The sequence below is a fragment of the Dermacentor silvarum genome, chromosome 1, assembly GCF_013339745.2.
Source record: "Dermacentor silvarum isolate Dsil-2018 chromosome 1, BIME_Dsil_1.4, whole genome shotgun sequence".
Classification (NCBI taxonomy): Eukaryota; Metazoa; Arthropoda; class Arachnida; order Ixodida; family Ixodidae; genus Dermacentor; species Dermacentor silvarum.
In genome coordinates this window covers 34305219-34332576 of record NC_051154.1, presented here as the reverse complement: position 1 = coordinate 34332576, position 27358 = coordinate 34305219, and the positions used below count along the sequence as shown (strand labels likewise).

Genomic DNA, 27358 nt, shown 5'->3' with positions numbered 1-27358 from the left:
GTGATGTTCCGTATGAAGTCCAAGGGATATAACACCGTCACCGCGCGCCGTATTCTTTATGTGTGACTGAAAGCGCGAGTGGCGAGCTGACGATCGCGGCTCAGTCTGGCGCGCGCAAGAGGGAAGCCCACAGCAAACTCGCCGTCTTCCGTCGTGCCAAAGGCCGTTGGGGGATGGCAGGGATGGGGAGAGGGGGGGGGGTGGCCTTGTTCTCCAGCAGAAACGGCGCATTTCGCGACCGTGCACAAGGGGGACCGACGATCGCGCCTCAGTCTCGGGTGCGCAGGGGTGAGGAAGCGCGGGAGGGAGGCGGTGGTCTACTCCGGCACCAACTGCGTACGTTGTGCGGTCTCGCACTGCCTCACACGCCGTATGTTAAAAGCGGTCTGCAGGCGGCTCATACCTTTGTTCGTGCCTTGTTTTCGTCGCTCAGTTTGTGTTGAAGCGATAGACAGCAGGAACGTCACTTAGCACTTAGCTCGCTGCTGCAGCCGCGCTTCCTCACGCCAGCGTTTTGACACCGAGTGTCCGCGGTCATCGAGTGTGATGTGTTCATGTTTCCCTGCGCGCGCTGGCACCACGCGTACTAAGCTAGTAAGCGAATATTTCCAAATATACTTACTTTGTATAGCTGTCTACCAATTTTCTATCGCAATCGATGCTTCGCCTTGCGGGCGAAACTGCGGCTATTCTTCTACTTGGCAATTAGCAACAAATTTCGTAAAAAAGATAACAGTAGAAATAAATATGTGCGTGCAAGAGTCACTAGATTTAATTTTTTTTCTTTGAAATGTAACCAACGTTCCTCGTGCAATTCAGAGCAGTAGTTGCTGAAATAAGTCGCAGTTTCGTCCAAAAGGCGAAGCACCGATTGCGATAGCAAATTAGTGGACAGCTACAAGAAGTAAGGATAGTAGATTTAGCGGCCGTATAAACTTGTAAACATAGGTATATTAACTAAACGAACAAGCATGGTCTCACACGCGCACACGCAAACATGAACACCTCACAAGATGAAAGTTGAAAAGTAGCGCCTGTCATGTGTGACTTTCCTTTTGTGCCGTGTCGCTGTCAAAACGCTTTAGTCTGTCAGCGCTGCAGCAGCAGCGAGCGAATTGAACTTCGTGCCGCGGCTCGCATTAAGGCGAACTAAGCTGCGAAAACACAGCGCAAGGAGGACTCTGTCCCCGCTTCAGAAGGCTTCCAACATAAAGCGGCAGGGCGGGCCCGCGCGGCGTAGTAATAATATTAACTTCATAAAATATTGCATGGTCGCGTGTGCTTCGAAAACTCTCGTGTTCCCGAGAAACGCTGCTATTAGAAAATGTTGCTGTATAATGTACAGTATATGAAGTCGAAGAGTTGGAGGGAAATCCGTCTGGTCGGGAATATGCAGATCTAAAACGGACAACGACCGCGACATATATGTATATATATATATATATATATATATATATATATATATATATAATAAACTTTCGTGGTCGGTGTCCCTTTTAATTGTTCTAATGTATAGTGTAATGACAAACTTTCGTACGTTGTGAAGACAAGGGTGGGTAAATTATAATGTTGAGAAGTCTATAGAGTATTCGCAAAGTATTGGAAAGGTATTCGATATACGATTCGATTTGCTTCTAGCACTATTAGATTCGTATTCGATTTGGTCTGTAACAAGACTTTTCGCACAGCGCTACATCCGAATGTAAACTTTCCTTTGAAAACACTTCTGCTTTTGACAGGGCCTAACTACTTACTCGGAGAGCCCGCGCCAGCCAACTAATGTGAGCCAAGACACAGCGCCTTCGTAACATCCTGTGTGTGGCCATATCGCATTTTATGGACACGGTAAGAACCATCTGGTACTCAGCTTTGGAGTAAATGCAACGGTGCGTGCACTGCAACGTATTGCGCAATAACCAGCAAAATCATAAAAGGAAGCTTAAGCTCGGGGCCTCGTGTGATTTCTCCATTAAAATATTTGCAAAACGTAAAAATGGTTTTATGAGACAATGACTGAGCCGATTGGAAGGAAATGTGGCGTGTTTCAGGAAAAAGGTTTAAATTTGGTGTCTTTCGGGAGCGCATTATTGCTTTTACCCTGTACATGTTAACAAAAATTTCCCAAGTGCTAGCAGATTTTGACAAGTATTGACGCACGAAATTTACAAATCCGTAACTGCACAGCATAAACAGATAACTCATTCTGTAAAATGCTTCTCTTCGATCATCTAAAGCCGACATGACAATTCAGAGCTTACTTATAAGCGTTACAACCTTTAGGACGGGTTTACCAAGGGCGTGCTCACAATTAGTGTCATACTACACAGCGGTGTATATCACATCAAGGATGTCCACTTTCTGTGCATAATTAGGTGCTGTTTAGAGAATTTTAAGGTAATTTATTTATTATACTCTGTGGGATACCCGTTCTTTGCATAGATCGCACATAAGCACACAGTGCATCGTACCAACTATAACTGCAGTTTGCCGTAGCCTTCTAAAGTTCCTAAGCAACGGCGAGTGAGAATGTTGCAAAATAAGCGTACGTATTTTCTCTGGCAGTCGAACCTGGGTAAAGCATTTTGGGCTCTCGCCTAATGCAGTTTGATGCACCGCTTTCATTTTAAATTAGAACAAGGTACTTCGCAGAATTTGTCATCACATACCCGCGACTTATCGACTAGACACAATTGCACGCAGAGGAACGGGCCAACGCCTTGTCACCGTGCACAATATGGTACATGGCTTGTGTGCTCGTTGAATATAATGCTTTGTATGCACTACTCTATACGTATTTTGTTAAATATTCATAACGTTCCGCGCATGTAGTATGGTATCGGGTCTCTTTTCTGCTCGAACTGTTCCACGCTGTATATGTATCCAGTATGTATGCTGTTATATCATCTGATATATTACTCAACCTGTGTAACCCGTTTCTGCGTCCGTCTCTGAGATATCTCGTAATGACACGGCAGAATTGGAAATGTGTTCATGTTATCGTGTGGTATGCACAGTGCTTTTCCTAAATATTAACGTCAGCGCCCCGAGTCTTAACGCCCTCTACTTCAATCGCAGCGCGGCCCACTGTGGCATCCACGTCAGCCGATGGCAGGTCGCAGTCCACATGGAAGAAATTATTGCGATTGGTGAGTGATGTGCACAAAGTTTCCAAATGGCGCCACTGGCGATAGGTGTGGGTCGCGATAGAGATAAGAAATAGCCAACTGCTCGTCACCAGCCCGTTTCGGAGGAGGTGCCAATAGAAATAATCGTTATCATTATCATCGTCGCAGTATGTCGGATGTGTGTCACAAAGTGTCATTGTCGCGAACAATTCTAAAGAAACTCAGAACTTTGGGAATTCTATGATAAGAAATGTAACCTTATGCTTACATAGTTAAGCTACATGCATCGTCGCCAAATATTTTGGCACGCAACTTATCATGGTCCCTGTGCGCCGTTAAACTTGAACACCGCACCCCCACTGCGTTCTGTAATCTCCGTAGATGGTTCATATTACAGCAAAAGCTCACCAAGCAAACGATGCAAACGGGAACAGCGCGGCTTAAAATAATGCGGGAAAACGCCCACAGTTGCAATAGATAACAATGCGATTAAACGTGACAAATAAGGGGATTAGTAATCTCCACCGGTTGCCTTTCCAGTGCGTACGGCTCTAATATACTGTGGTTGTGGTGAACGTTTTGGATTCAGCATGTCTGGTTTTAAGGAGCCTCAGAACTGGTCGTCGCCGAAATTGGTCAGCCGTTAGGGATGTTGGGAGTTCCGAAATTCAAAGCATCGAAGAGTGGGAAGGTAGGATTGTGGTTAACGAAAAGAGGTACAAACAAGTTAACAATTGCTTGGCATTGCAAAACGCTAACAACGCACTTCGCTTTCGGCAATCAGGTGATTTGCACTGTATTCGCGCCATGAACATATGAAACAACACGCCCGAATCGCTATCCTAGATAAGTTGATATTTAAGCACATGTTACTCTAATCAGCACGAAACGTATCTCGCCCGTATAGGAATTCACCATGGGGTTCTGTATGTTGGAGTATGAGCATCGTATTCCACTTGGTCTCTGAGCAGGACAGGAAGTAAAGAATCCAGGAAATGCTTTGTTCACCAATATTGACCTGAAATTGCATAAACAGGTGTATATATACTTCCTTTGTTATGTACTGAAGCTACGGATGCTACGTCATTGCACAGCGCTCTTAGACCTCTCACACTGCACGTTTCGTAGTGTAGTTGCTCTTGATTTAAAACGCCTAATACGAAATAATTTCGGATGTATTACAGCAAAATTTGTACGTCAGGTGACGTCAAATTACAAATTAACCGTGCAGATTTATGATTGTAGCACGGGACCTACTAAGTGTTGGTCGTGGCACGAGTAATGCGCTCTGCTTCGGCTGCAAATAGGTTCAGATCGGCGACGCCCACCATGTAATAATTACGTCATATTTCGTTTTTGAGCATATGTGATGCAGTAGGTTTTGTTTGCGCGCGATAGCAGTGAAGTTTTCCGGTACATACTGCTATCTGCTATGTATATGAAACTATAGTGAACTAGATCTAGTACACTATAATGAAACGGAGAAAAATCGGGGACTGCTTGCACTGTGACGTCTGTAGACCTAAAAGAGGTCACAGGAACATTCATGACGATAACGCAGTCTATCCTGTCAAGGAATCGCAGGTGCAATAAAGTTTGGTTTCTGCAGAGGGGACAATGTAGTTATTACGAGCAGCGTACAGTGCCGTCCACTGTTGGGTATAGAGCGCTCGAAGGCCGTCTTTTCTCTTCGGGGCGACACCTGGCGGTGGTTGCTGGGTCCGAAATAGTGTTCTGGAGCATGCGTGGCCTAATAAACATGCAAACTTGCGCGTGTTGCATGTAACAAGATGTGATGTTCGTGAGCGCCTTCGTTATCTCGAACAGTCCTTGACCGTGCTTCATTTGTTGTGAAAGGCCGGCTGTGTTATTAGCCCATACGCTTCATTCAGAATCACTTTGACATTTGCGGTGCCTTAAGCGACTTCAGGCCGCACGCAGATTTGGGTAAACAAAGGCGCTTTTCAACGTGGCCACTCGCGAAAAGCAGTTCTACATGTCTACTTAGTCGCGCATGCTCCTGAACACACTATCTCGGACCCAGCAACTGCCGCCAGGTGTCGCCCTGCAGAGCAACGACGGCCATACGCGTGCTCTACACAGCTGTGGACCGCACTGTTCAGTGGCGAGTTTTCGAACTAACGCGAAGAATTATCGTTATGAACAAGCTGGATCCATAGATTGTCTTGACTGCTAAGATTCAGTGTGTAATAAGAAAACCTGGATCTGTAAATTACTTGTTTCAGGTTTTTGAAATTTTGTACTTCATTTTCATTTCAGTTTTATCGTTTCCTTGAAAAAAAAATGAGGAGGTTGAGACTAAAGGCGTAATGCCTGACAGAGGACCCAACACCCGTGCACACAATTCGTACAGAACTCATATTATACATTAATACATCAATCAATATTAAGCAAACAACAGCTTTCACGGTGCCCAATCGAACATGCAAAACAAAATCTGTGACGCAGAGAAATGCGATGCGACTCTGGACAAAGTAAATATAGACTTGAATCACCTCACTCCTGCACGCCTTCTTTCCACTCCTAAGTAGCCCTCGAACAGGTACGAGTAAACGAGTGAATCATGTGCCGAATCCAAATGGCACATTAGAAGCGGTTACGGCGTGATAGCTACTGCTGTGCATATGAAGCGGTCACCTTGCTTACTTTAGTGTGTTCCCTTGTGCTCTGGTGCCGTCTAGTTGCTCAATTATATAAAGGGTGCTATACCCACTAGTCAAATTCCCCTCTAGTGGTCCTAGCATGAAGCTTTGCTCAAAGCTGTGAGCATGCCTCTCATCTCGGCGATGGTGTGTTTTTGCTGACTGACACGACGCCAGTGGACATCCGATGTTGCAATCAGTCGTGTGCGACGCCGTTACGTACTCTTCAGCGAGGCAGTCTTCGCTGCTGTCTCTGCTGTACGTCACCAGATTTTATTTGTTTCTGAATCGAATCAGCCAAATTGGCTGATTCTATTCGGTCACCCAAGCCAATAGTCTAATAAAAAATGAGAATGTATTTCATAGCTCACGAATAAGTCAATCACGTCATCTACTTTGCACAATATAACCTGAAATTGAAGTAAAACACATGTCATCCACACAAAATTGCACATAAGGTGCGAGAATAGCACGCGTGTCTGAAAAAGCTACAATTTTCCGCTAGAACCACAACCAATTGCAAAAAAAAGTAATGTGATCCAGCACCTGCGTCTTTTCGTTGCGTCCTTTCGTTCGATAAAATCTGAATGTGCTTCATTGCCACACAACTCCATAGAACAGCGACACCATCTACGCAGACCTTTCGCGTATCAGCGAGATACGTTTCGTGCTGATGTGCTTAAATATACCAGGATGGGAAAGTAGGCTGTACAGTATTCGCAAACTATTCGAGAGGTAATCGATATTCGATTCAATTTGCTTCTAACACCATTCGATTCGTTTTCGCCTCGTTCTCAAAAGCTACCATTTTCACGCCCCTACGTCCAATTTCCTTTGAAAACATTTCCGCTACAGGGTCTACGCGGTGAGCCTTCGCAGCCGACTGCTGTGGGCCAAGTCGCAGTACCTTCGTAGATTCCTGTTTGTGGCCGATACGTATCGCCTTTTATGGACTCGGTAAGAACCGTCTCGCTCGGATGTCTCTACTCAAATGCATGTAAACCGTAGAAATGCTTTTATGAGACAATCAGGAAAACGATTTGGTGCATTTTATACTATCACGTCATCTGTCATGGTCTGTCGTCCACACTTTGAGGTGTTAAAATCGGGTTAGTTTGTATGCATTGTCGTTTGCTTTTCTCCATCATGTGAATGCTAGCTGTGAAGTGATCCAATGTTGATCCGCCTCTCATATGAATCCAGTATAACACGATTGTACATCTTTCGTTACTATACTTTCACATTGTGGATTTTTTTAGAGTTTACTCGGTTGAAGGGAAGCACACATGACTGCAGTCCTGACGCCCCCCCCCCCCCCCCCCACCTTCTTTTTTCCCTCATTCCTCTAGACAAAAAGTGCCGCTAGTCGTCGGCAACTGCAGGCACAACCGGGTCCTTCATCTGACCAACATTGCCCGACTGACACCTTAACATCCGGTTCAAGCTCGATGGACAGCTTCGCGGTAGGTGTCTGAAGCATGATAACTTTCAGTGACCCAGAAAATCATGAATAAAACTCTCCGATTCTTTATATAATCTACTCTCGTGGTCTGTTAATTTATATGAATGTCAAACCTCTATGTGCATCTGTATGCATAGAACGCTTGTGCTCCAATTCATTGCAGTGTGCTAGTCATATGCATCTTAAGTTAAAAAAATAAAGTAAGATCCACATTTTTAAGAACATGTATTTGAATTCACCTTTTCATTTTAAAAATTTTGGTGAAGTTAGAAATTTTATATTAGCATGGAAATGTTTACAAAGCACGGAGGCCAGACAAATCCAGAACAGAAAATGGCCGTTTATTTCATCGCCATCTAAATCGCAGCGCTCGAGTTATCTCTAAGAAATTAGGTTAGTAAACTTTATGATTGTGTCCACGTGGTTTTTCGCGCTATACGTCACCATGACAAGTTCTTTGTCACTTAGGCCCTCCGCCTTTGTGGTAGCGGCCTGCTTTGGATTCAAATCCGCGAATTGTGTGCGGTCATGGCTGTCTTGAAGCAGCAAATTCAACGTTTAGTTAGAGAGATAGGAGGGACAATCACTGCGAAGCAAGCCGATACTTTTGGTGAATGTGTGTATTAAACTAATTTTAAGTCAGATATCGACATCAAATTGAACCTTTTGGTTTGCTTGAAGCCACAACCCAGAGAGAAAAAGGCGACCGTATTGTTATGCGTTATTTGAACACACGTGCATCCGATTAGGATGTGCGAAAATTCACAACTTTAGAATAACTAATCGAACAATGTCATTAGAGGCCAAATTGGCTGAAGCATAACTTTTTTTTAATTCTCGAGGTCATATTGATGGCCACGAGGTCTTTATTGTAGCTTTGCAGTTAAAATCTTATAGATCAGTCGCAAGATTTCACTGTCACGAACATTTATGTTGCAGCGACAACACAGGCTTCGCAATTACAGGACGCAAAGCGCGGTGTCTTGCAATACTCTGCATTTTCGATTCTTTTCTACTTGATTGCATCGCTCGATGCAACGCCACAGTTAAAGCCAGGGTTGGCCTCGCGATACGACAGAATGCCAGAAGGATCGGTAAAAATAAAATGTTTGCAATACTTAAGTGCCTGAAACAGTCGTTTGGGTTATTAATTTCGGGACATACTGCTATGGTGGGTAATGTTCTACTTGCTTATTTAAGGAGCTAATTACTATTTATTCATCAAAAATTGTAGCACTGCCAAAATTGAGTGTACGTTTCGGTTTAATATGTTAAACGAAATCATGTTAGTCCTAATCGTCGCATATCATTTTTTTAAGCTACAGGATTCTCATTAAAAGAAACATGGCAAATGCGACGACGTGATACGATGGCTAAAGGGTAATAACGATTCATATTGATCGGAAATCCGTTGGGAGATAAGCTTGTTTTTTTTATTTTAGTGAACCGCAAAGCAACGAGTATTTTTAAATAATAAAGCAAGCGATTAGAGCATGCGGAATAAGTGGATGAGTTGTAGTACTCCTGAGCTGCTGAATATCAAGCGTTAACGACCTTGATGCGCTGTGATTGAAGCAGATGATGTGGCAATTCGGAGCTCACTGGGTTGTTTTGGATGTCGACAACGTGTTCCACCTGAACGCATTTGTGAGTAAGATAGCAAGCAGTGCGCTTCAATTGGCCGCAATATGTCGGAATACTTTTTATGACGTGCCCGTCGTGTTTCGGGCTCCAAAATATGACACAACCAACTAGCGCACCATTCAATTTTGAAATTTCGGAGTAAGTTGTCGGTCTAAACGCGGCGTGTGCTTCCAAGACCATCGAATTTGCGAAAAAAAGGTTCCCTTAACAAAGCTTGATTTGTAGTGTACGGTGCGATGACAAACTTTCCAACGTTGTGAATACCAGGATGGGTAAATTGAAATAATGTTGAGAAGGCTATACAGTATTCGGTAACTATTCTCAAACTATTCGAAAGGTATTAGACATTCGATTCGATTTGCTTCTGGCACTATTAAATTCGTATTTGACTTCGCCTCAAACACTACTTTCGCCACACCCCTATATTCGATTTTAAACATTCTTTTGAAAACATTTACGCTTTTGACAGGGTCTAGCCGCCTACTCGGAGATGCCAGGACACAGCGCCTTCGTACTTCCTTTCTGCGGCCGTATCACCTTTTATGGACACGGTAAGAACCGTCTGGTACTCGGCTTTGGAATACACGCAACGGTGCGTGCACTGCAACGCATTGCGCAATCACCGTGAAAATCTTAAGAGCTAGCTTTAGCTCGGGGCCAAGATCGATTTCTCCATTTAAATACTTGCAAAACGTAAAAATTAATAATAATAATAATAATAAGTAATAGAGATAAGCGTAGGCCTCTGCGCCACGCGAAGGGCCGGCGTGGTCGGGGTTGCTGGGGACTATTTTATTGGCCGCGGACGCCGACCGACGCCGACGTCGGATTTTCTGCATTACGGGGCCCTTAACGCTGTCGCGTTAAACGTCCCGGTACAGCTTTCTGTCAGTCAATACGTCCGACATAAAGTGTTTTTCCCAGCGTGAAGGAAGCCCACGAATGCACGCAAAATTGTCGCGCGACTGGATACTCGAGGCACTTTGTGTGTTTTTGCGGGCTTCTCTCACGCTCGGAAACACACTTTGAACGTGACAGCGTTAAGGGCTCCGTGTCGCAGACAATCTGGCGTCGGCGTTAAGCATCGGCGTCTGGCGGAAACGATCATGCCGAACCACATCATCCCGAACAACACCGACCACACAGGCCCTCTGCGTAGCGCCAAGCGTTAGTGAACAAAAATTGAATTTCTCAAAGTAAAATCCGTCAGAAAAATCGTAAAGTACAAGTTAACCACAACCTACAGGCGTGATAGTATCTGATCGTAATTTGAATATACGAGAAAAAAGCCTGATAAGCAGCCAGGGATCTTTGAATGCTATCGCGTTCCACTCGTAAAGGCGAAGTTTTAGGGTCCTCCAATTCTGATGGTGTTTCGCTGTACTTTGCTTCTAGGCAACGTTGAGGGGAATGTTAAAAACCGAGCCTATCTATCTTGGACACGCGTGCGCCTCGCGGCAACAACAATTATTAAAATAATAAAAAATGGGCAAGTTTGCTCTCATTCGTGCGAAGCTTACGCACAGCGAAAGTGTCAATCCTCAAGTCTTACTGGCTGCTACTACTAGGTATTAACTTGGTTGCTGCTAAGTCTTAACTTGGTTTAACTTAACTACGCATGTAGGGAAGGTATTCTCAAGCGATCATTTCCTGAGGTACCTTCCCTATCGCGACATTTCGCGTGACTAGCGCTGGACGCGTTGGCGCCTACGAGCGACACCGTTCCTGGCATGTCACAAATGCAGGCAGGCAGGCAGGCATGCAGGCATGCAGGCAGGAGCCGTGTCTTTGTCGGGTGAAGCGAGCGCGCACCTGCGCCGGCAATTACTAGGCAACGCGAGGTGACGTCATCGCTACTGCTTCGGCGCATGCGCGGTTACGCAACGCGGGCGGTGTCGGCAGCAGCTCAGCGCAATGCCTTGTTGGTGCTGCTACAATTTCTTTATCTCGTTCTCATTTTCTCTTTCCCTCTCCCGAGCATTGCCTGTGCCGCGCGCATGCTCTCCTTCCCTCTCCTTGACGTTCTATGTCAAGGCAACATGCGGACGGCACGGAGCGGAGGCGAGGCACACGCCGCTCTGTGAAGTGGTTGCTCGGAAACGCAGTGACGTCATAGTTCGGCGAGGTTTTGCGACAGCAGGTCCCACTTTTTACGGTTAGCTAGAAAAGCTTTGCTGTTAAAAAGGTCCTAGGGCCTTCGCATTTTGATCTAAGACGGCTTAAATTGCTCGTGTAAAAATGTCTTCCCAGGAATGCATTTAAGTTTAAAAGTGCAGCCGACTTTAAGGGGATCAGTGTAAGCTTGGTCTTTGTAAGCTAGCTTTCCCAAGTTGTGCGTTGCAGTGAAGCCTACTCATAAAGAAAAATGTGATGCGAACAGAGCCCGATAACGCTATTGCGTTCCACTCTTAAAGGCGAACCTTAAGCGTCCTCCAATTTTTATGTAGCACGTATTGAGTAACAGAGCGCTGTTTCATGTGTTTTTCATGTTGATCTACAATTTTGTCATTGACACTATTCATTGAATTATTACCCGCCGGGTTGGCTCAGTCTGCTAAGGCGTTGCGCTGCTGAGCACGAGGTCGCGGGATCGAATCCCGGCCCCGGCGGCCGCATTTGCATGGAGGCGAAATGCAAAAACACCCGTGTGCTTGCGTTGTAGTGCACGTTAAAGAACCCCAGGTGGTCAAAATTAATCCGGAGCCCTCCAATACGGCGTACCGCATAATCAGAACTGATTTTGGCACGTAAAACTACAGAAAGAACATTTACTTATAATATTTGAGAAGTAATTATGTAATTAGGTGGAATGCAGAAAATAATCTTAGAATCTCCAAGCGAGGGCAAACACCATTACCGTGGTTCTGCCCAGCTACGTGGCATTTGCATATTTTTAAATCTTGGTGCATGATAGTTGGGACACCCTGTATACTAAAGCTTTTGTGCAAGATCAACCAAAGGACCAGGCAGCAGGCAGTACACAAACACAAGGCGCCCGGATCGAACTATGAACCGTTCGTTTTCCAGAAACAGGACTTTATATGCGCTGCCTAACCACATGCGCAAAATTCTGAGCGAAAACGGGATTAGTTCATTCAGTGACAATCGTTAGCGTCAATATAGGCCTGGAAGTTAGGCCAACTTTGCGCATACGATTAGGCCACATATGTATCCTGTTGTTTCTGGAAAATAAACAGTTGATAGTCAGCGCTGAGCGTCCCGCCTTTTTGTACTCGCTCCAGTCTGGTTCTTCCGTTGTTCTTACTCTGGCATAAATGAAATGTCATGGCCCGCACCTCTATAATGTAACAGGGGATTACTGTATAACTTACAAACGTTACGTGCAGACCAAATACTACGCGATTGCGAGGAATGAATAGTTGCGTGTTATACTATAGTTAATAAATAAACAGAACATTTAAAGGACACCTAATGCATGGGCTTTACCTCGTAGTTCCGTGCTACAGTCGGGTGGATGCCAATTTTGCCCTTCATGAACCTTCCTCAAGCTTGAGGGATTCCGTAGAATTAATTTGCCATAAGCAAAAATTGTTCTCTATAACGCACTTTAATTATTCCTTAATACACTGTACATTGATGAGGCGATAATGAGGGAGCTTGAGGGAAACTGGCGCTTTTCAGAGTTCATTTTCTTTTCTCCAATAGGCCTTAAATTTGTGCATGTGTTCAAGTATAATTTTTCCCATTCTGTCTGGGGTACACTGCGTACGCTCGAAGAATGTAGTGAGTAACAAATGTTGCGCTTACTGCGTCCGCTACTTTCAGGCTCAACAACGTCCTGGCCGCTCAGGACACAGAGTTCCTCTCATGTAAATGCGCAAGTGACCTACTATACAATGTGCGGTCTACCTGCGTTTGTTGAGAATGTGTGAATTTAATGCGATGTGGACAAACTTAGCGAAGTGCGTTTAAACCTAGGCAGTTGTCTAAATACACAGAAAAGGAGAAACCTTATTCCTTGGCATTCACTGCACAGGTACGGCCTATTAAATATAAAAGGTAAAAACTACCAATTTTGTAGAGCACATTTTTATTTTGCCGGTCAAATGTTTTGCAAAAGTATTTTTAAATTCGCAAAATAAACTACCAGACTAAAGCGTATAACCTTGGAATACAGCAATAAGAAAGAGTGAGAGCAATTTCAATTCAAATCATTTGAAGTTGATCTCCCGTACTGTAGACACCATAGTCGCCACTATGTGGAGGTTATTCACTGGCCGTTATCTACCTATTTTTCTGTTTGTTAAGCGATTAGGTAAACGACATCAAGATAAGTCTGGTGTAAACAAATACCAGTCCATAAGCGAGACGACACTGAGGAATTTTTTATGCCAGACCCACTAATACAAATGGGAATTTCGTGCATGAGATCACTGATGCAGAAAGAAAGTTATAATTTCATTGCCGCTATTAGACCGATATATGAGGAATATTTTCCACACATTTTTTAAACAGAAAAAAAGGCACGTAAACAATGTATAAAAAACGAGTGTTTGGAATTTATACAGACAAAAGACCCTAATTAAAGTGTTTACTGCCAAGCAGAAACTTGGACGATTTTGCTCTATTTTGGGCATATAGCATTAAGGTTACGTCACACCTGAGACGATTGGAGAACGACTACATGCACAAGTTGAACAGCGAAATCTTAAAAAAGAAGTCATTTAACATGGAATCAACTAAATAATATTTTAAATCCCAGTAAAGACAGAGCTGACATGCAGATTGTAATTAATGATAAAAAAGCTTTCTGGTAGAATGGCCAATTGTTTCAATGATTATTTTGTGTTTTTGGTACATATATATTACACACGATCCTGCTTGTCTGGACTACTAAGCCCACAAAATCCTCAAGCTGTATTTTTTTCCCTGTTAATTCCAATGAAATTCAATGCATTCTTTCTGGCCATTCAAAACAAGTGCAATATTTACAAGTTCACAAAAAAATTACAAGATATACAAGTGCAAAAGAAGAGAAAATGTACCGCTCAGCAATAAATTTGCATATTTGTTCGCTTATCTCTTCGCCGTTTGCACAAATGTTACGCCAATGCACGTGGAAGCTACGCTTACTCGGTACGTTTCCCAAGAAACCAAAAGCTTTCATACTTGGTGCAGTACGAATTGTGCACAAGCTCCGCCCCTGAAGCTTTCCCTTTATAGCCTCAGAACGTTTTCCGCGAGCATATTCATTGTGGATTCTGACAATGGCTGCCTGATTACAGTGTTAACAATTATGCCATGGCAGTTGCTGTTGACATGAGTGCGCATACCCACAGTGGACGATTGGGAATGAATCGGGTGGTTAAAATATGCTGATAAAACTTAGAAAAAGAAAATTATATGAGTAACTAAGGTGAAGTTTAATAAAAACACGATCAAAAACAAAGCGGTGTATAAGCCACGTGCGTTCTTTGTTTCTACCAGCTCGAACTCGCGCACTGCCCTGTCTTGGTTCCCCAGGTGAGGTGAACGCGTGACTCGTTCTCATTGTTCCAGGATATAAGGCAAAAAAAAAAAAAAGAACGACTGGTGGAACTCGGACGACGCGATGCAGGTCGCCGACAACGCACTCACATAATCGGTGAGTACATTGCGACTACAGACAGGCTTCGCGGTTAGACATATTTGTTATTGCGACATCAATTACACGGACGCTTGAGCCGACCCTGCAGGGATGGTACGAAGGCCTCCAAGGACGCCGTGTGCATTTCACTGGTACTTTATTTTATGTGTTCACTGCAGAAACGACGTGCAAAGCGGACGCAGCGTAAATGCTTTGCTCAATCGGCTCAGTGGCGGGGCCTGGACCCCTGCTGCCTTCCTCTGTGGGCATGAGCGTTGAATGCACGCCCACTAAAATGTTCCTGATGTGCGTATGCAGAGGTCTCAGTGGAAGGAACATTGAATGCCGAGCAAATGTTATTTTATGAGGAAGCTTGAGCTCGGGCCCAACTCCAATGCCCCCTATTCAAATACGCGTAAAGCGCCGAAGAGCCTTTCTAAAATAACCACTGGGCCGACTTTATGATATTTGTTGTATTTGAGAAAGTTAAACCATATATAGTGACTACCTTTGCGAAATCTTGATTTAAGGCCTGAATGTTTTAATAATGAATTGAGAAAAGTAGAGGCATGAAGTATACAATTTCGCAGCTCTGCATTATCGCAGTTCGTAAACTCCATCTGTTGGAGCATTCAAAGCGGAGAAATTTGTCTATCAGTTTATATCTTATGACAATTTGTTACATTTTATATCATTACGACAATTTGTTACATTGTTCACAAGTTTTGCAACTCTCCCACTCACGTATTAGTATAATATATGTGTCACGTGTAAGAGGCCGCCTGCGGAGAGAAAAAAAAGACGACGATATACACGGAGCATTCCGAACGGCCCGAGCGCGCGAGGCGCGTGACCCGAGGTGTGGTCGAGGCAGAAGCGAGGCCGAGCTGGTATTAGCGACATGGCTCTGGGCCAGGAAGGTCGCATCGTCAGCTACGCCCTGGCGACGGGGGACTTGGAGGTTCGGCCGAGTCCGTGACGCGGGCAGTCCGAGGTGCAGCCGTCGACATCAGAGACGTTCGAGCGAGGCTACAAAAACAGTGACAAAAACACACGACAATTGGCGAGCCTGCCAGGATCCGTTCCAGGATTCTCTTAGCCGAGTCACTGATAGTCAGGAATTGCAGAGAAGGATTGGGAGGCGATATTGGCTACTATTCGCAAGCAGATGCTCAACAAAGTGCAGGGCCTTAAACTAATTGAAGATGAAAGGAAACGCGTCGAAGCTGTTCGACTAGCAGAGCATGCTGCAGCTAAGAAAGCGTATGAGGAACAGAAACAGTGCCTAGAGAAAGAGATCAAGATGCTGCAAGAAAAAGCACATGGCATTGAAAATGAAAGAGCGTGAGGCTGAGTTCAAGATAGAGTAGGCCCGCTAACGCAGTAGAACCGCCTGACATCAGAGTTGCCAGAAGTTGGCAGGTTAGATAGCGCACGTAACGTCGTAGAGGAGGAGGTCACGACTGAGGAGCCTTTGATGCCTAGTGACAAAGATAAGAGGATGGCTGATATCCAGATTGAGGTTTGTATAACCAATGAGCAGATGAGAGTAGAGAAAGTAGCTTCATCTCGGAATGAAGTGGGGTTGGTAATGGAAAATGATTTCACGGATCACCAGGCATCAGAAGTGATAAGTAAGTCAACCTCACAGAGAAATGAGAAAAGTGGTAGATACCCGAATCGCCCTATAGACGTGTAACACGTAAGGGTACGATGAAGAGTCAAAGGCGATAGAAAGGAAAACAGCGTAACAAAACGCATGTGCATGAGATGATCTGGGCATCAAGGAAAAAGATGAAGCCAGACTTAAGACAGAGCAATTCCAAGCTGCACGAGAAATGTGCCGGCGTAGGAATGAGAAGGAAACAGGCTGGAAGTAGGGAAGCATGGGAGTTCCGAAAAAGGCGAAAAAAAAATAGTGCAAATGCAACGGGTGGGATATAAAGGAATATTATTTAGGAATGCCTTCGGACAGTTGAATTGTCAGCTTTTACAAATGTGTGTAGATAGCAAGTTTATTCATATGGAATGTTTTGGGACAATGAACGTTACGAAAAATCGAGTGCAGTGCACTGTTTAGTGAAATGTGAATGGTGCGCGAAAATGTGGTAGTGACGAGTGAGCCACGAGTACTCAAGAAGTACGCAAGTCACTGAAGAAGTTTGCCACCAAAAATAAGACCAAGAGAAAGCCGTTTTTTCAAAAAAAAAAAAAACTCTGGAAGAGGGGGCCATTGTCACATTAAGAGGCCGCCTGGGGCGAGAAAAGAAGACGACGATATACACGGAGCGTTCCGAACGGCACGAGCGCGCGAGGCGCGTGACCCGAGGTGTGGTCGAGGCAGAAGCGGGGCTGAGCTGGCATTATCGACGTGTCTCTGGGCGGAGAATGTCGCATCGTCAGCTACGCTCTGGCGACGGGAGACTTGGAGGTTCTGCCGAGTCCGTGACGCCGGCAGTCCGAGGTGCAGCCGTCGACCTCGGAGACGTTCGAGCGAGGCTACTTGGACCAGCGGCAGCATCACACGGCAGGCCGGGCACTCCAGAAAGGCTTCCCCTTCATCGGCAGACCAGCGCGTTCGATGATCGCCGGAACGCCACGTCGGCACTTGAGAAAGGAGCTGGACGAAAGCAACGGCCGAGAACGTCGTTAGGCCTAATCCGCCCGGCCTCTCTGCCACGTCAGCATCAGCGATCGGGTTATAGGCGTCCACCAAGGCGACGACATCGTCAAGATTGCCGGGAGCAACGACTCAGAAAAAGACTTGGACGAAGAGAGCCCCATGAGTCAGCGTCAAGAAACGTGAGGACGTTACAGCTGTCCACCAAGGCGACGACATCGTCAAGATTGCCGGGAGCAACGACTCCGAAAGAGACTTGGACGAAGAGAGCCCCATGAGTCAGCGTCAAGAAACGTGAGCGCATTCAATGTAAGCGGCGAGATAACTGTAGAGGAAACGCCCAGACTTATTGTAGGCGAGTTTAAGAACAGGTTCATTGTTTATTAAGGATTAGGTTGTAAATTTGTTAGCATTATCTGTTCAGTGTGTGCTAGTTTAAGTGAGTTTTTAGTTTGAGGTTTTGGGTGTTGTGTGAGATTAAAATATGCTTGCTCTGTTGCCATGCGTTTCCCAACCTCATCTCCTTTAACACCCGCACGCCCCCGTGATAAGTGACATTACGCACGGCAATATGCCAATTTTGATCGCTTGACATGTAGTATTAGATGCACTTGACACAACTGTGATATTCTCTTCTTGGGGAAGTTTGCAATGTTCAACTTCTATTATGCATTTCACGGACTAAATCCAAAATTTGCTACCGACAGTCACTGCATTTTTTTCCTTTTAAATGTATCCAACCTAATCAAACTTGGTGCAGTGGTTGCCGAGAAGAACGGTTTCTCCTTTCTCGTGTATTTCGATAGAAGGCCCCGAGCTAAGGCTTCCTTTTAATGTTTCACTGGATGCTGACTGACCCGGACGGTTTCCCGCAGTCTCGTGCACTGACGAAGTGTGACGCCTACATCGCCACACAGCGGCGCTCCTTGTCAATCCAGTGCTGTGATTTTTCCGGTAGCTGGCAGGGCGCTCTTCCTTCCGCAGCGCCCGTGCTTACGCCAGGCAGCAGTTGTCTCGAGGGCTGCGTCGCGCCATGCCGCTCTCGCGTAATCTTAGAACACTGTCCGAGAAGTTCTTGCGCAACGAGAAACCTTGCTATCGATGTCGATGCTTCGCCCTTCGTGCGAAACTGCTACACTTTAAAGTTGCTGTAGCAATTCTTAGATTTAGGTGCACGTTAAAGAACCCCGGGTGGTCCAAATTTGCTGAGTCCCCCACTACGGCGTGCCTCATAATCAGAACTGGTTTTGGCACGTAAAACCCATAATTATTATTATATGCGCTCGTAAAGGAAAACGATATGGTTCAAAGGTTACGGTAATATTTCTCTTTAGTGTCCCTTTAAACGGAAGACAACTAGTCCGTACCCTGGCTAATCTCCTTGTACACCTTCTCATGGTTATTTCACTCTCTCCTATTTGCAGATATCATCCCGGAGAACCCGGGAATCTCGAGAGCCTAACCGATGTTCCTCTGCACCATTGGGATGAAGCGCCATGAAAAAAAGATCATACTTGGACCTGCTGAAACAACTGAGGCAAACGTGAGCATATAATTAATTCGTCCGTGCTCAACCCCATCACAAGTTGGTGCTTCGCTCAGATATCTGCATAGGCATGTGAGGTCCTGAGCATGCCAATTATGGCTTTCTCTATAGCGCGCACCCTTAAAAGGGTGCGCGCTCATCAACTAATAATACTGCAGTTACTGCGGGAAACCGTTCGGGTCAGTCAGCACCTTTGAAACATTAAAAGGAAGCCTTACCCGGGGCCTTCTATTTAAATACACGAGAAAGGAGAAACCGTTCTTCTCGGCAACCACTGCACCAAATTTGATTAGGTTGGAAAAAAAAAAAAAGAGCAGCAGCCCGGCGGATCGGTGGTGCCGCTCGGGCGCGTTCTCTTCGGCGGCGCCCGTGTCTCCCGCGCTCAAAGTAGACGACACAGGCGTTCGGCGTTCGCTTCAGCGTGCACGCCGTAGCGTTGTTTTTGTGGGCCTTTAAGTCAAACAGTAACTGTTCTTGTCGGTGTCTGTTCGAGGGCCGTAATACTAACAGCGCTGATACGTGCAGTGTACCCTTGTTCGGAAATTGCTAGCCTAAGATGGGATGCAGGTGGGATGCGTGAGTGCCCTCAGTAGAAGTTGTGAGGCGCGCGGCCGAACGGGAGCAACGCGCGCGGCCGCGAACGAGAGAAACACATGTGACCGGTTGCCTTGGCAACCAAGACGGCGGTAATTTCTTTCTCAGCCGTCAGGTGCCGCCAGCATGATAGTGGCTCCGCGGGCTTGTGACATTATCTGGTCGCCGCAACTGGCGGAGTTTCCACTCCTAAAGGTTTCTTGCTCCGTGGGTTGGATACATTTAAAAGGGAAACAAAGCAGTGACTGTCGGTCGCAAATTATTGGTCTGGCAACCAATCTCGGTGTGGCAACCATTTCTGTCAACTCTGGCGTCCTCCTAGAACAAGTCCTTTTGTTGTTCACGAGTAAAAATTTCGGGTCCTATTTTCAACAAATTACGACATTTTGGGCTGCAATTTCAACGCAAAAGCAAAGAGAAATGATTGTACGTGGACACCAAAGAGAGAGAAATTATTGGAATGACATTTGGTGCACTTGAGAAAAGGAGGTTAACTATCCTGACGTTAGGAAGGAAAACATTTTTTGATTTCTTGCACAAATTACAAGGAGTTTCGAAAGTATCCAAGGACGAAGTTTGCAAAAGCGTTACTGATAGAAGCAGATGTGTCCATTCGGAGCGCAATCATGGATACGCTTCTCCTCCTTGCAGGAACCGGCTGTGCGGTTTTGGATGTCCGAGTTTCGACGCCGTGTTCCACTACAGCAACTATGTTGGGTAAGTTCGCAAGCAGTGCAGCTATTCTCTTTTCGCTAATATAGGTCTCATATTGCAGAAAATGCTCTTGCGAAATTATGGTTTGCCTTCAATTCGCCATGCCACTTTATAAATTTTTCTGACGCTGTCGGCCTGTGTTTTGCTCTCCAAAATATCAAATCCCGACAAACTCGCCCCTGAAATTCCCGGCCTCAACGGAGTGTCACGTTACGTGATTTTAGGGATATTTGCGCGGGGTTGGCGTGTCCTGCGCACAGGAAAAGACTTCTCCTTCTCACTGGTTCGCGAATGCATTGCAATGATGCATGTTCCGAGGACTATAGCCTCGACCTAAATTTTTATTGACAGAACGTCAAGCGAAGAAAATGGACCTTGTTTTCAAGACATTCTATTGGTTGTTTACCTACGAAAATTACTAGAGGAAACTCGGGCACAAGTGTCTAATGTAGCTTCAAGGTCGGCGTTTCAGCCAGCGTGACAACGATGGTTGTTACACATCCGCCGTCGTTGCTTAGGGGCTTTGGTGTTGCGATGCTAAGCACGAAGTCGCGGGATCAAATAGCGGGCACGGCGGCCGCATTTCGATGGGGGCGAAATGCAATAACACCCGTTTACTTAAATTTAGGTGCCAGTTAACGAACCCCCGGTGGTCAAAATTAATCCGGAGTCCCTCACTACGGCAGGCGTCATAATCAGATCGTGGTTTCCTCGCGTAAGACCCCATAATTTAATTTTGGTTGTTTCACAGTCTGAATCACATTGAAGCTCTTTGTGACTTTTTTAGGTTCAACATTTTCAGCGAAATGGCGCGTTATAAGTGCCGGAATTAGTGATGATTAGGGATTTGCGCCGAATCCTATTGCCTCCTGCGTTTAGAAAAGTGGGCTTGATGGAAACAACGTCACAAGAACAGCTGAAGCCACGTACACGAAGATCACACAAATCCACTCGCTAACGTCTATTTCTATGGTAGGTAAACAATCACAGCACCAAAGTTCCCTCTAGGTATTTCAGTGGGAAGCTTCTCGTTCAAGACGCCACGGGAAGATCGAGCCTATATTTCAAAAGTGGTCTCTGTTTCTAAGGTCCTGTTGACTGGCATGGAGACGGCTCATGCCAGCGTTCTAGTTAATGCCTCTTGTGTTTTGTGCAGGACCTGTTCATCGGTCAACGCCTGTCCCCTCTCACATTTCGGTGGCCGACCGAGACGAAGGGGTGATTTGCATCCTACGAGTGCATTGGCGAAGGGGTGATTTATGATTTTTCCTTTTCGCTAAAAAGCTTGCGCAAATAGTAAATTACCAGCGTAAAAACGTGAGATATCGCTCCAATATTACCGTTATCAGTTCAACACTGTAAATTTGGCTTAAAAATTTTTTCGAGGTTTATATTGTAGGTATATCTTATGGCAGGAAAACTTTTCTACGCAATTTCGAACTGCTGTACCATCACGATTGAAAATTTCACGGCAGCATTTAGTTAATAAAGAGAAGGGCAATATTTTCGCGCATTATGGCCCTTCTACTGTTGTATGAGGCAAGTTTTCGATTCAGTTAGAGCATCTCTGCAAAACAGGCGTTTGCTCGGGTTGGTCGTAGTAAAACGTGGCTCTGGTGCCATGGCACGTGATCCCAATATTTGTTTTTTTTTTGTAGGCGAGTGAACTACATGTCTTTTCAGAAAAATTACACAAAGCATCATTATCAGGTTTATGGCCCTGTAATAGAAAAGCAATATGAGAATTCATAAGGCTCTACCTAATAAAACATTCATATTAATGTTTTCTACAGGAGTCTAAATATAGGAGTTATTTTTGTGCAGAATTTTCGCAAAACAGTCGTAAAGGTTGTGCCAGTTTTAGTTAGGTACACAAAAAATTTGTCAACTTGAGGTGTTTTAAGCAGTGTAGTTTAGAGAACTACGATGTGTCTGTTTGTTGCAGCATTACGAATTGAAGGCAGCGTGTTTGTATTTCTTTTGAAACATACCAATTGAGGCAATTTTTTCTAAAATAATGTGCACCTCAATTTACTTTATCTTAAAATGCAACATATTTCATTCAAATTGCTCAAGTGGTTCTCGCATACATTTTACACGTATTTCAAAAGTGAAACCGAACTCTACACCGAATTAAAGGTCATTTTAAAGATTGTCTGCTGTCATTGCAGTGACGCCTACTGCTACATTGAATTCTGCTATTACTTCGTGGGCAAAGTTGCATCCCAAAAGCCGAGTCGACGCTGAGCAAAGGAGCCCAGACCTGTGGACGCCAACATGACTGGCCTCAACTGTGCGAGAACAATTTTTAACCGTGAGTAAGCACGTACAATGATTTCTCATACTTTTCAGTTGAAATAGCCGTCTTAATATGTCACAAGTATTTGCCGTATTGATTAGCGATGACGTGCGTCAAAAACCGCTTGTTTCGGCCGGATGCCACAGTTGACAGGAATGGTCATCCACTGCGACATAAACGCTTCTCCTATGACAACAGGGCTTTGGGGGGGGGGGGGGGGGGCATTCTTATGCTAAATAATTCACTTCCAGTTTGTGTTATGAAAAGCTGGATTGGTAAATTACTTTGTCGTGCTTTAGACGCTTCGTTCTGTTATCTTTTGCCCCTGCTTTCTCTGCACCTTTTAAATACTCTTGTTACACGTACAATTTATGCCCGGAACGTGTGTTACGATTCCTAGGTCATATTCGGAATGGATACGTAGTGCCATTTTTTTGTATGTATATGAAGCAGATCGCTGCTTGTGTTCCTGTGTTCTTTTATATTCTGGCACACTCTAGTTGCTCAGTTATCTATACGATGCTATACTATCCAATCTTCCCTCTAGTTCTATCATGAGCTATGCTCAATACTGGGGAACATGCCGCTCATCCTAACGTTGGCATGTTTTTGCAGAGTGCGTCGATTGGGATGGACATCCGCTGTTGCAACCAGCCGCGAGTGACGCCATTATGTGCTTGTCAGCGAAATGTGTCCTGTGGTAAGCCTCAATTGCGATATATATATATGTGACCTTGAACTTTGTCACAACGGCCATCTGCAATCTGTATTGTGTCGCCTAATTGTTCTGCTGCATTCCTATGCCACGTAACTATACGTTGCTGTATGTATCACATCGTCAAAGTTTCCGCTGGTGCTCGCGGCATGAAAATCCACTCACTTCTGTGGGCAAGCAGCTCACTTCAACGTTGCAATGTTGAATCTTCTGCACCGAACCACCCCTATTCCACTGTCGCTTCCGCCCCCAACGCCGACAATCTCGCTCGCTCCAGCACCGTTGCTCATATTTTTCACGATTCCCTACAGACGCACCCAGCCGGAAAATAGAGATCAGCGCCTAGAGGTGACTGCATTGACTCCTACGCCAACCAATCCTCTACGGAAGCTGCCCACTTATATGAACCTCCTCGACATGAAAGTCGCCGGTGTTTGTGTCTGCTCTTATAGACACTGGGGCCCCTTTATCTGTAATTAGCGTTAACCTTGGTAACCGGCTGAAGAAATATTAGCACCCGCCACGACGCCTGTTCGCGTCGCCGACGAAGAAACAGACCCCGTAATTGGTGTGTGTGTCGCCCGCGTCTCCTTCGCCGATCGCTCGCTATCGTTTATTCAGTCGTCACCCACTGTCCCACGCCATCATCCTCGGCTTGGAGTTACTCTCTACGCATTCGCTCTCGTAGACTGTTCATCAGTAGTCTCCGCCTTGACTTGCTGTTGGGACTCCCGCTGAACCACAACCTGCGTCTCCTCAGTTCCATATACTTCGTCGCTTGCCACCTTCGGCACTGATTTAAGTTGATATGTGTCTCCCCACCAGTGCACGACGGTCCCGACATCGCGGCTCACATGGAAGGCGTTCCTCCTACACACGGGATCACATTACCTCATAGTTTATCTATTACGCGAATTGTCTGCCTACCAGTGGTCAATTTGGCTTGACGATACAAGTGCTGCCCCGCGGGATGTCTCTGGCCTAGGTTTGCTCATTTGAGGATCACTCAGTAACATCTATTGCAGTAGACGACAATTCAGCCAGATCCTCCGCTACCATTGCAGTCGGCAACTTGTTCCATCGCCGACTTACATAAATATTGCGCCCGGCATGCCGCCCGAGCACGCTCGTGAGCTCTACCGCATTCTTTTCACACCACGATATTTTTTTTAGTTTACGATCGTCCTTTGCCCAAACTACAGCGGTTAAACGTCGCATAAATACCGGCCATGCCCTTCCTATTTCGCCGCCCGTATCGAATGTCGCCGTTCCTAGGTTGTTTAGTTATCTATACGATGCAGTACCAACTATCCAATCTTCGCTCTAGTCCTACTTTCATGAAGCCGGTGACACGCGATATATATCTCGCATTGATGGAGAGCCGTGACGGCCTCCACGGTGCTCGCTATTTGTCGTATATTGACCTTCGCTGCGGGTACTGGCAGATTGCCGTGGACGATCTCGACCGCGAGAAGACTGCCTTTGTAACCCTGACGGTCTTTGTCAATTCAAAGTGAAGCCGTTCGGTCTATGTAACGCTTCTCTGCACTTTTCAACGCCTGATGGATTCCCTTCTTCACGATTTCGAATAGTCTACGTCCGGTGCTACTTGCACGACGTTATTGTACTCTCCCCAAGATTAGCTATATACGCACCTCGAGCGCCTCTCAGCAGCCCTCGACGTTTTTCGTCGAACCGGTCGGCAACTCGACGCCTCAAAGTGCCATTCGGTCATCTCCAGATTATGGTCCTTGGACACCTCGTTGACGCGAACGGAGTGCAACCAGACCCAGGCAAGATCAAGCTGTTAACGCACTCCCTGTTTCGAAGTGTGTCAAGGATGTGCGCAGCTTCATCGGCCTTTGCTCGTACTTCCGCCGCTTCGTGAAACATTTCGGGGTAATAGCACAACCGCTCACCGAGCTTTTGAAGAAAGACGTCCGCTTTCAGTGGGCAATAACGAGGACCCTGCGTTAAGGCATCTAATTGACTTTCTCACAACTCCGCCCGTTTTGGCCCATTTCAATCCTTCTGCGCCTATGCTATTTCAATCCTTCTGCGCCTTCAATCCTTCTCCGCACTTATGCTAGCGGCAACGAAATCGGCGCAGTACTAGCACAACGCCAGCGCAGCAACGACCGTGTTGTCGCTTACGCCAGCCAGCAGCTCCTGTCACCGCTGTGAGCCCAACTTTTCCATTACTGAGCCTGAGTGTGTCTGGCCCTAGTTTGGGCGGTTGCGAAGTTCCGCCCATACTTATGTGGGCGACCCTTTTCAGTTGTCACCGACCATCACGCGATTTGCTGGTTGGCTCCCTGAAAATGCCACAGGAAGACTTGGTCGGTGGGCGTTACGCCTCCAAGAATAATCGTAATCTGTCATCTACAAATCTGGCTGTCTACACAAGCACGCATTTCCTGTCTCGCTACCGGTCGGTGAGCCTGACGCCGCCGACAGTAGTACCGCCAACGGCATTTTCCTCTGGTGTCTTCCTTCGCTAACATCGCCGATGAGCAGTACCGGGACCCATCGCTGCGAGCATTCATCGAGCGTCTGCACTCTCCCCTACCGACGCATCTGTTAGCGATATGTCCTCCAGGGCGGCATTCTGTATCGAAGGAACTTACTCCCTGGCGGATCGGATCTTTTTCTTGTCGTGCGCAAACATCTGCGACGGACTGTACGTACTCGCACGTACGACCGCGTTCGCCGGCGCTTCTATTGGCCCGGTCTCGCTCACTCCGTCCGACGCTATGTTGCTGCCTGTGATCCCTGCCAGCGTCGGAAAATCGTCAGGTGCTACCTGTCGGTCATCCCAGCCGATCACCGTCCCTGTGGCATCCTCTAGAACAAATGGTTTGCCGTTGCAACTGATTACGCCACCCGATACCCATTACGCGGGCTCTCTCCCGACCAGTTGCCCACAGACGTCGCAGACTTTCTCTTCCGTGACATTATCTTGCATCATGCATGGCACCCCGAGACAGCTGCTTACTGACCGCGGTCGTAACTCGTGTCAAAAGTTATCGCCGACATTGTGCGCTCCGCTCCACTCACGCTAGCTGACCACCTCATACCGTCCTCGAACGAATGGCTGACGGAGCGTTTAAACCGTACCCTCACAAATATGCTGTCGATGTACGCTTCCAAGGGCCACCACGACTGGGACATTGCCCTTCCTTACGTCACATTTGCGTATAATTCTTCTCGGCACGACACCGCCGGATTTTCTCCATTTCCCCAAAGCGAGTATGTGCGCGCGACGCCATCGCCCTCGCCGACCATGCACACCAGATTGCCCGTACTCGACTGAACGGCCACGCAAATCACTCCACAGCGTCTGTAGAACGCTCGCCACCGTGACGTAGTTTTTGCCTGGTGCGCTCGTGCTCCCGTGGTCGCCGTCTCGTCACGTCGGAGAAGCTCCTTGCGCGATACACGGCCCTACCCCTGTGCTTCAGGTGACGCCAGTGACGTACGAAATTGCTCCTGTCATTTCGACCTCTCCCTCTACCCTGGCATCCAGTGATGGCGCACGTCAGTAGCCTCTAGGCCTACTACGCTTCTTCGATTCGGCCTTTAGTTGCTCCGTACGGCGCTTTTGCCGCAGGGGGTTGTGCTACAGACCAGCGTTTACGATGACGAAGAGGCGAGCTGTGGGCAGACGACGATGACGATTAGAGCTAGCTGGGCTGTTGCCTGTTGGCCAAGTGCGGCGTACTGTTTGTAAATATACTTGCATATAGCTTCTCGTCTGCGTCTCCTACGTAACAATATTATCATCCAGCCCACTAGTACGAACTACGCAAAGGAACCTGCATATGAATTTCTCGGAAAGAAAAGCATCGAATTTGAAGTAAAATTTCTCATGGTCCGAGGATCCAACGCGGGACCAACGCCGTACCGGTGCGGTTACTCTACCATCTGAGCTAAGCGGGAGGATCACCCGATCGCAAAGCGATGGCGAATTCTAATAGACACTCAGAAGCACAGGGACACAGAAAATGACACATTTGTTCTGTGGAAACCCGCAACGTGAAGAATGGCTCTTGAAACAAAATAAGGATTTCAAGCTGCAAAGGAAATCCTTTGCAATACGCCCTGGAAATACGCCCTGGAAAGGCGTTGGCCACGGGTTTGAGCCACTAACCAGGACGAACTTTTTAATGCATTTTTTTCTTTGTGAGAAATCCGTATTGGCTCCCAAGTAATTTCGTGCTAAAGTTTCGCTGCATGACAAGTTTTCTTTTCATACCTTTCTCCTCCTTGTGCGCTATTGCAGAATCGATTTGCCATGATATTTCAGATATCAGTGCTGTGTTGTTTCATTTAATTAAGATCGCCTATTTTCAAACTTACTACGGTGTTGTACATAGCTGCCCAGGTATC

General features: G+C 46.2%; 1 protein-coding gene and 1 long non-coding RNA gene across 4 annotated transcripts in view; both read left to right on the top strand.

Annotated features, from left to right (window-relative positions):
• LOC119459879 (uncharacterized) overlaps nt 1-22946 on the top strand; it is a 113197-nt gene extending 90251 nt beyond the window's left edge. Inside the window, exons 9-12 of one of the 3 annotated variants that reach the window (XM_049666485.1) lie at nt 19893-19958; nt 21112-21207; nt 22127-22269; nt 22870-22946. In XM_049666485.1, the coding sequence (XP_049522442.1) occupies nt 19893-19958; nt 21112-21207; nt 22127-22202 (238 nt within the window). In that variant the 3' untranslated portion in view covers nt 22203-22269; nt 22870-22946. Of the gene's footprint in view, nt 1-1739; nt 1846-3075; nt 3147-6643; nt 6746-7137; nt 7253-19892; nt 19959-21111; nt 21208-22126; nt 22270-22869 lie in introns of those variants that run through there. The other 2 variants (XR_007466653.1, XM_049666487.1) reach the window with 2 other exon arrangements.
• LOC125944991 (uncharacterized) lies at nt 15390-17395 on the top strand. The gene is made up of 2 exons (XR_007466654.1): nt 15390-15475; nt 16946-17395. It is a non-coding gene; the product is annotated as an uncharacterized LOC125944991 (long non-coding RNA).
• Nucleotides 22947-27358: the final 4412 nt, after the last annotated feature.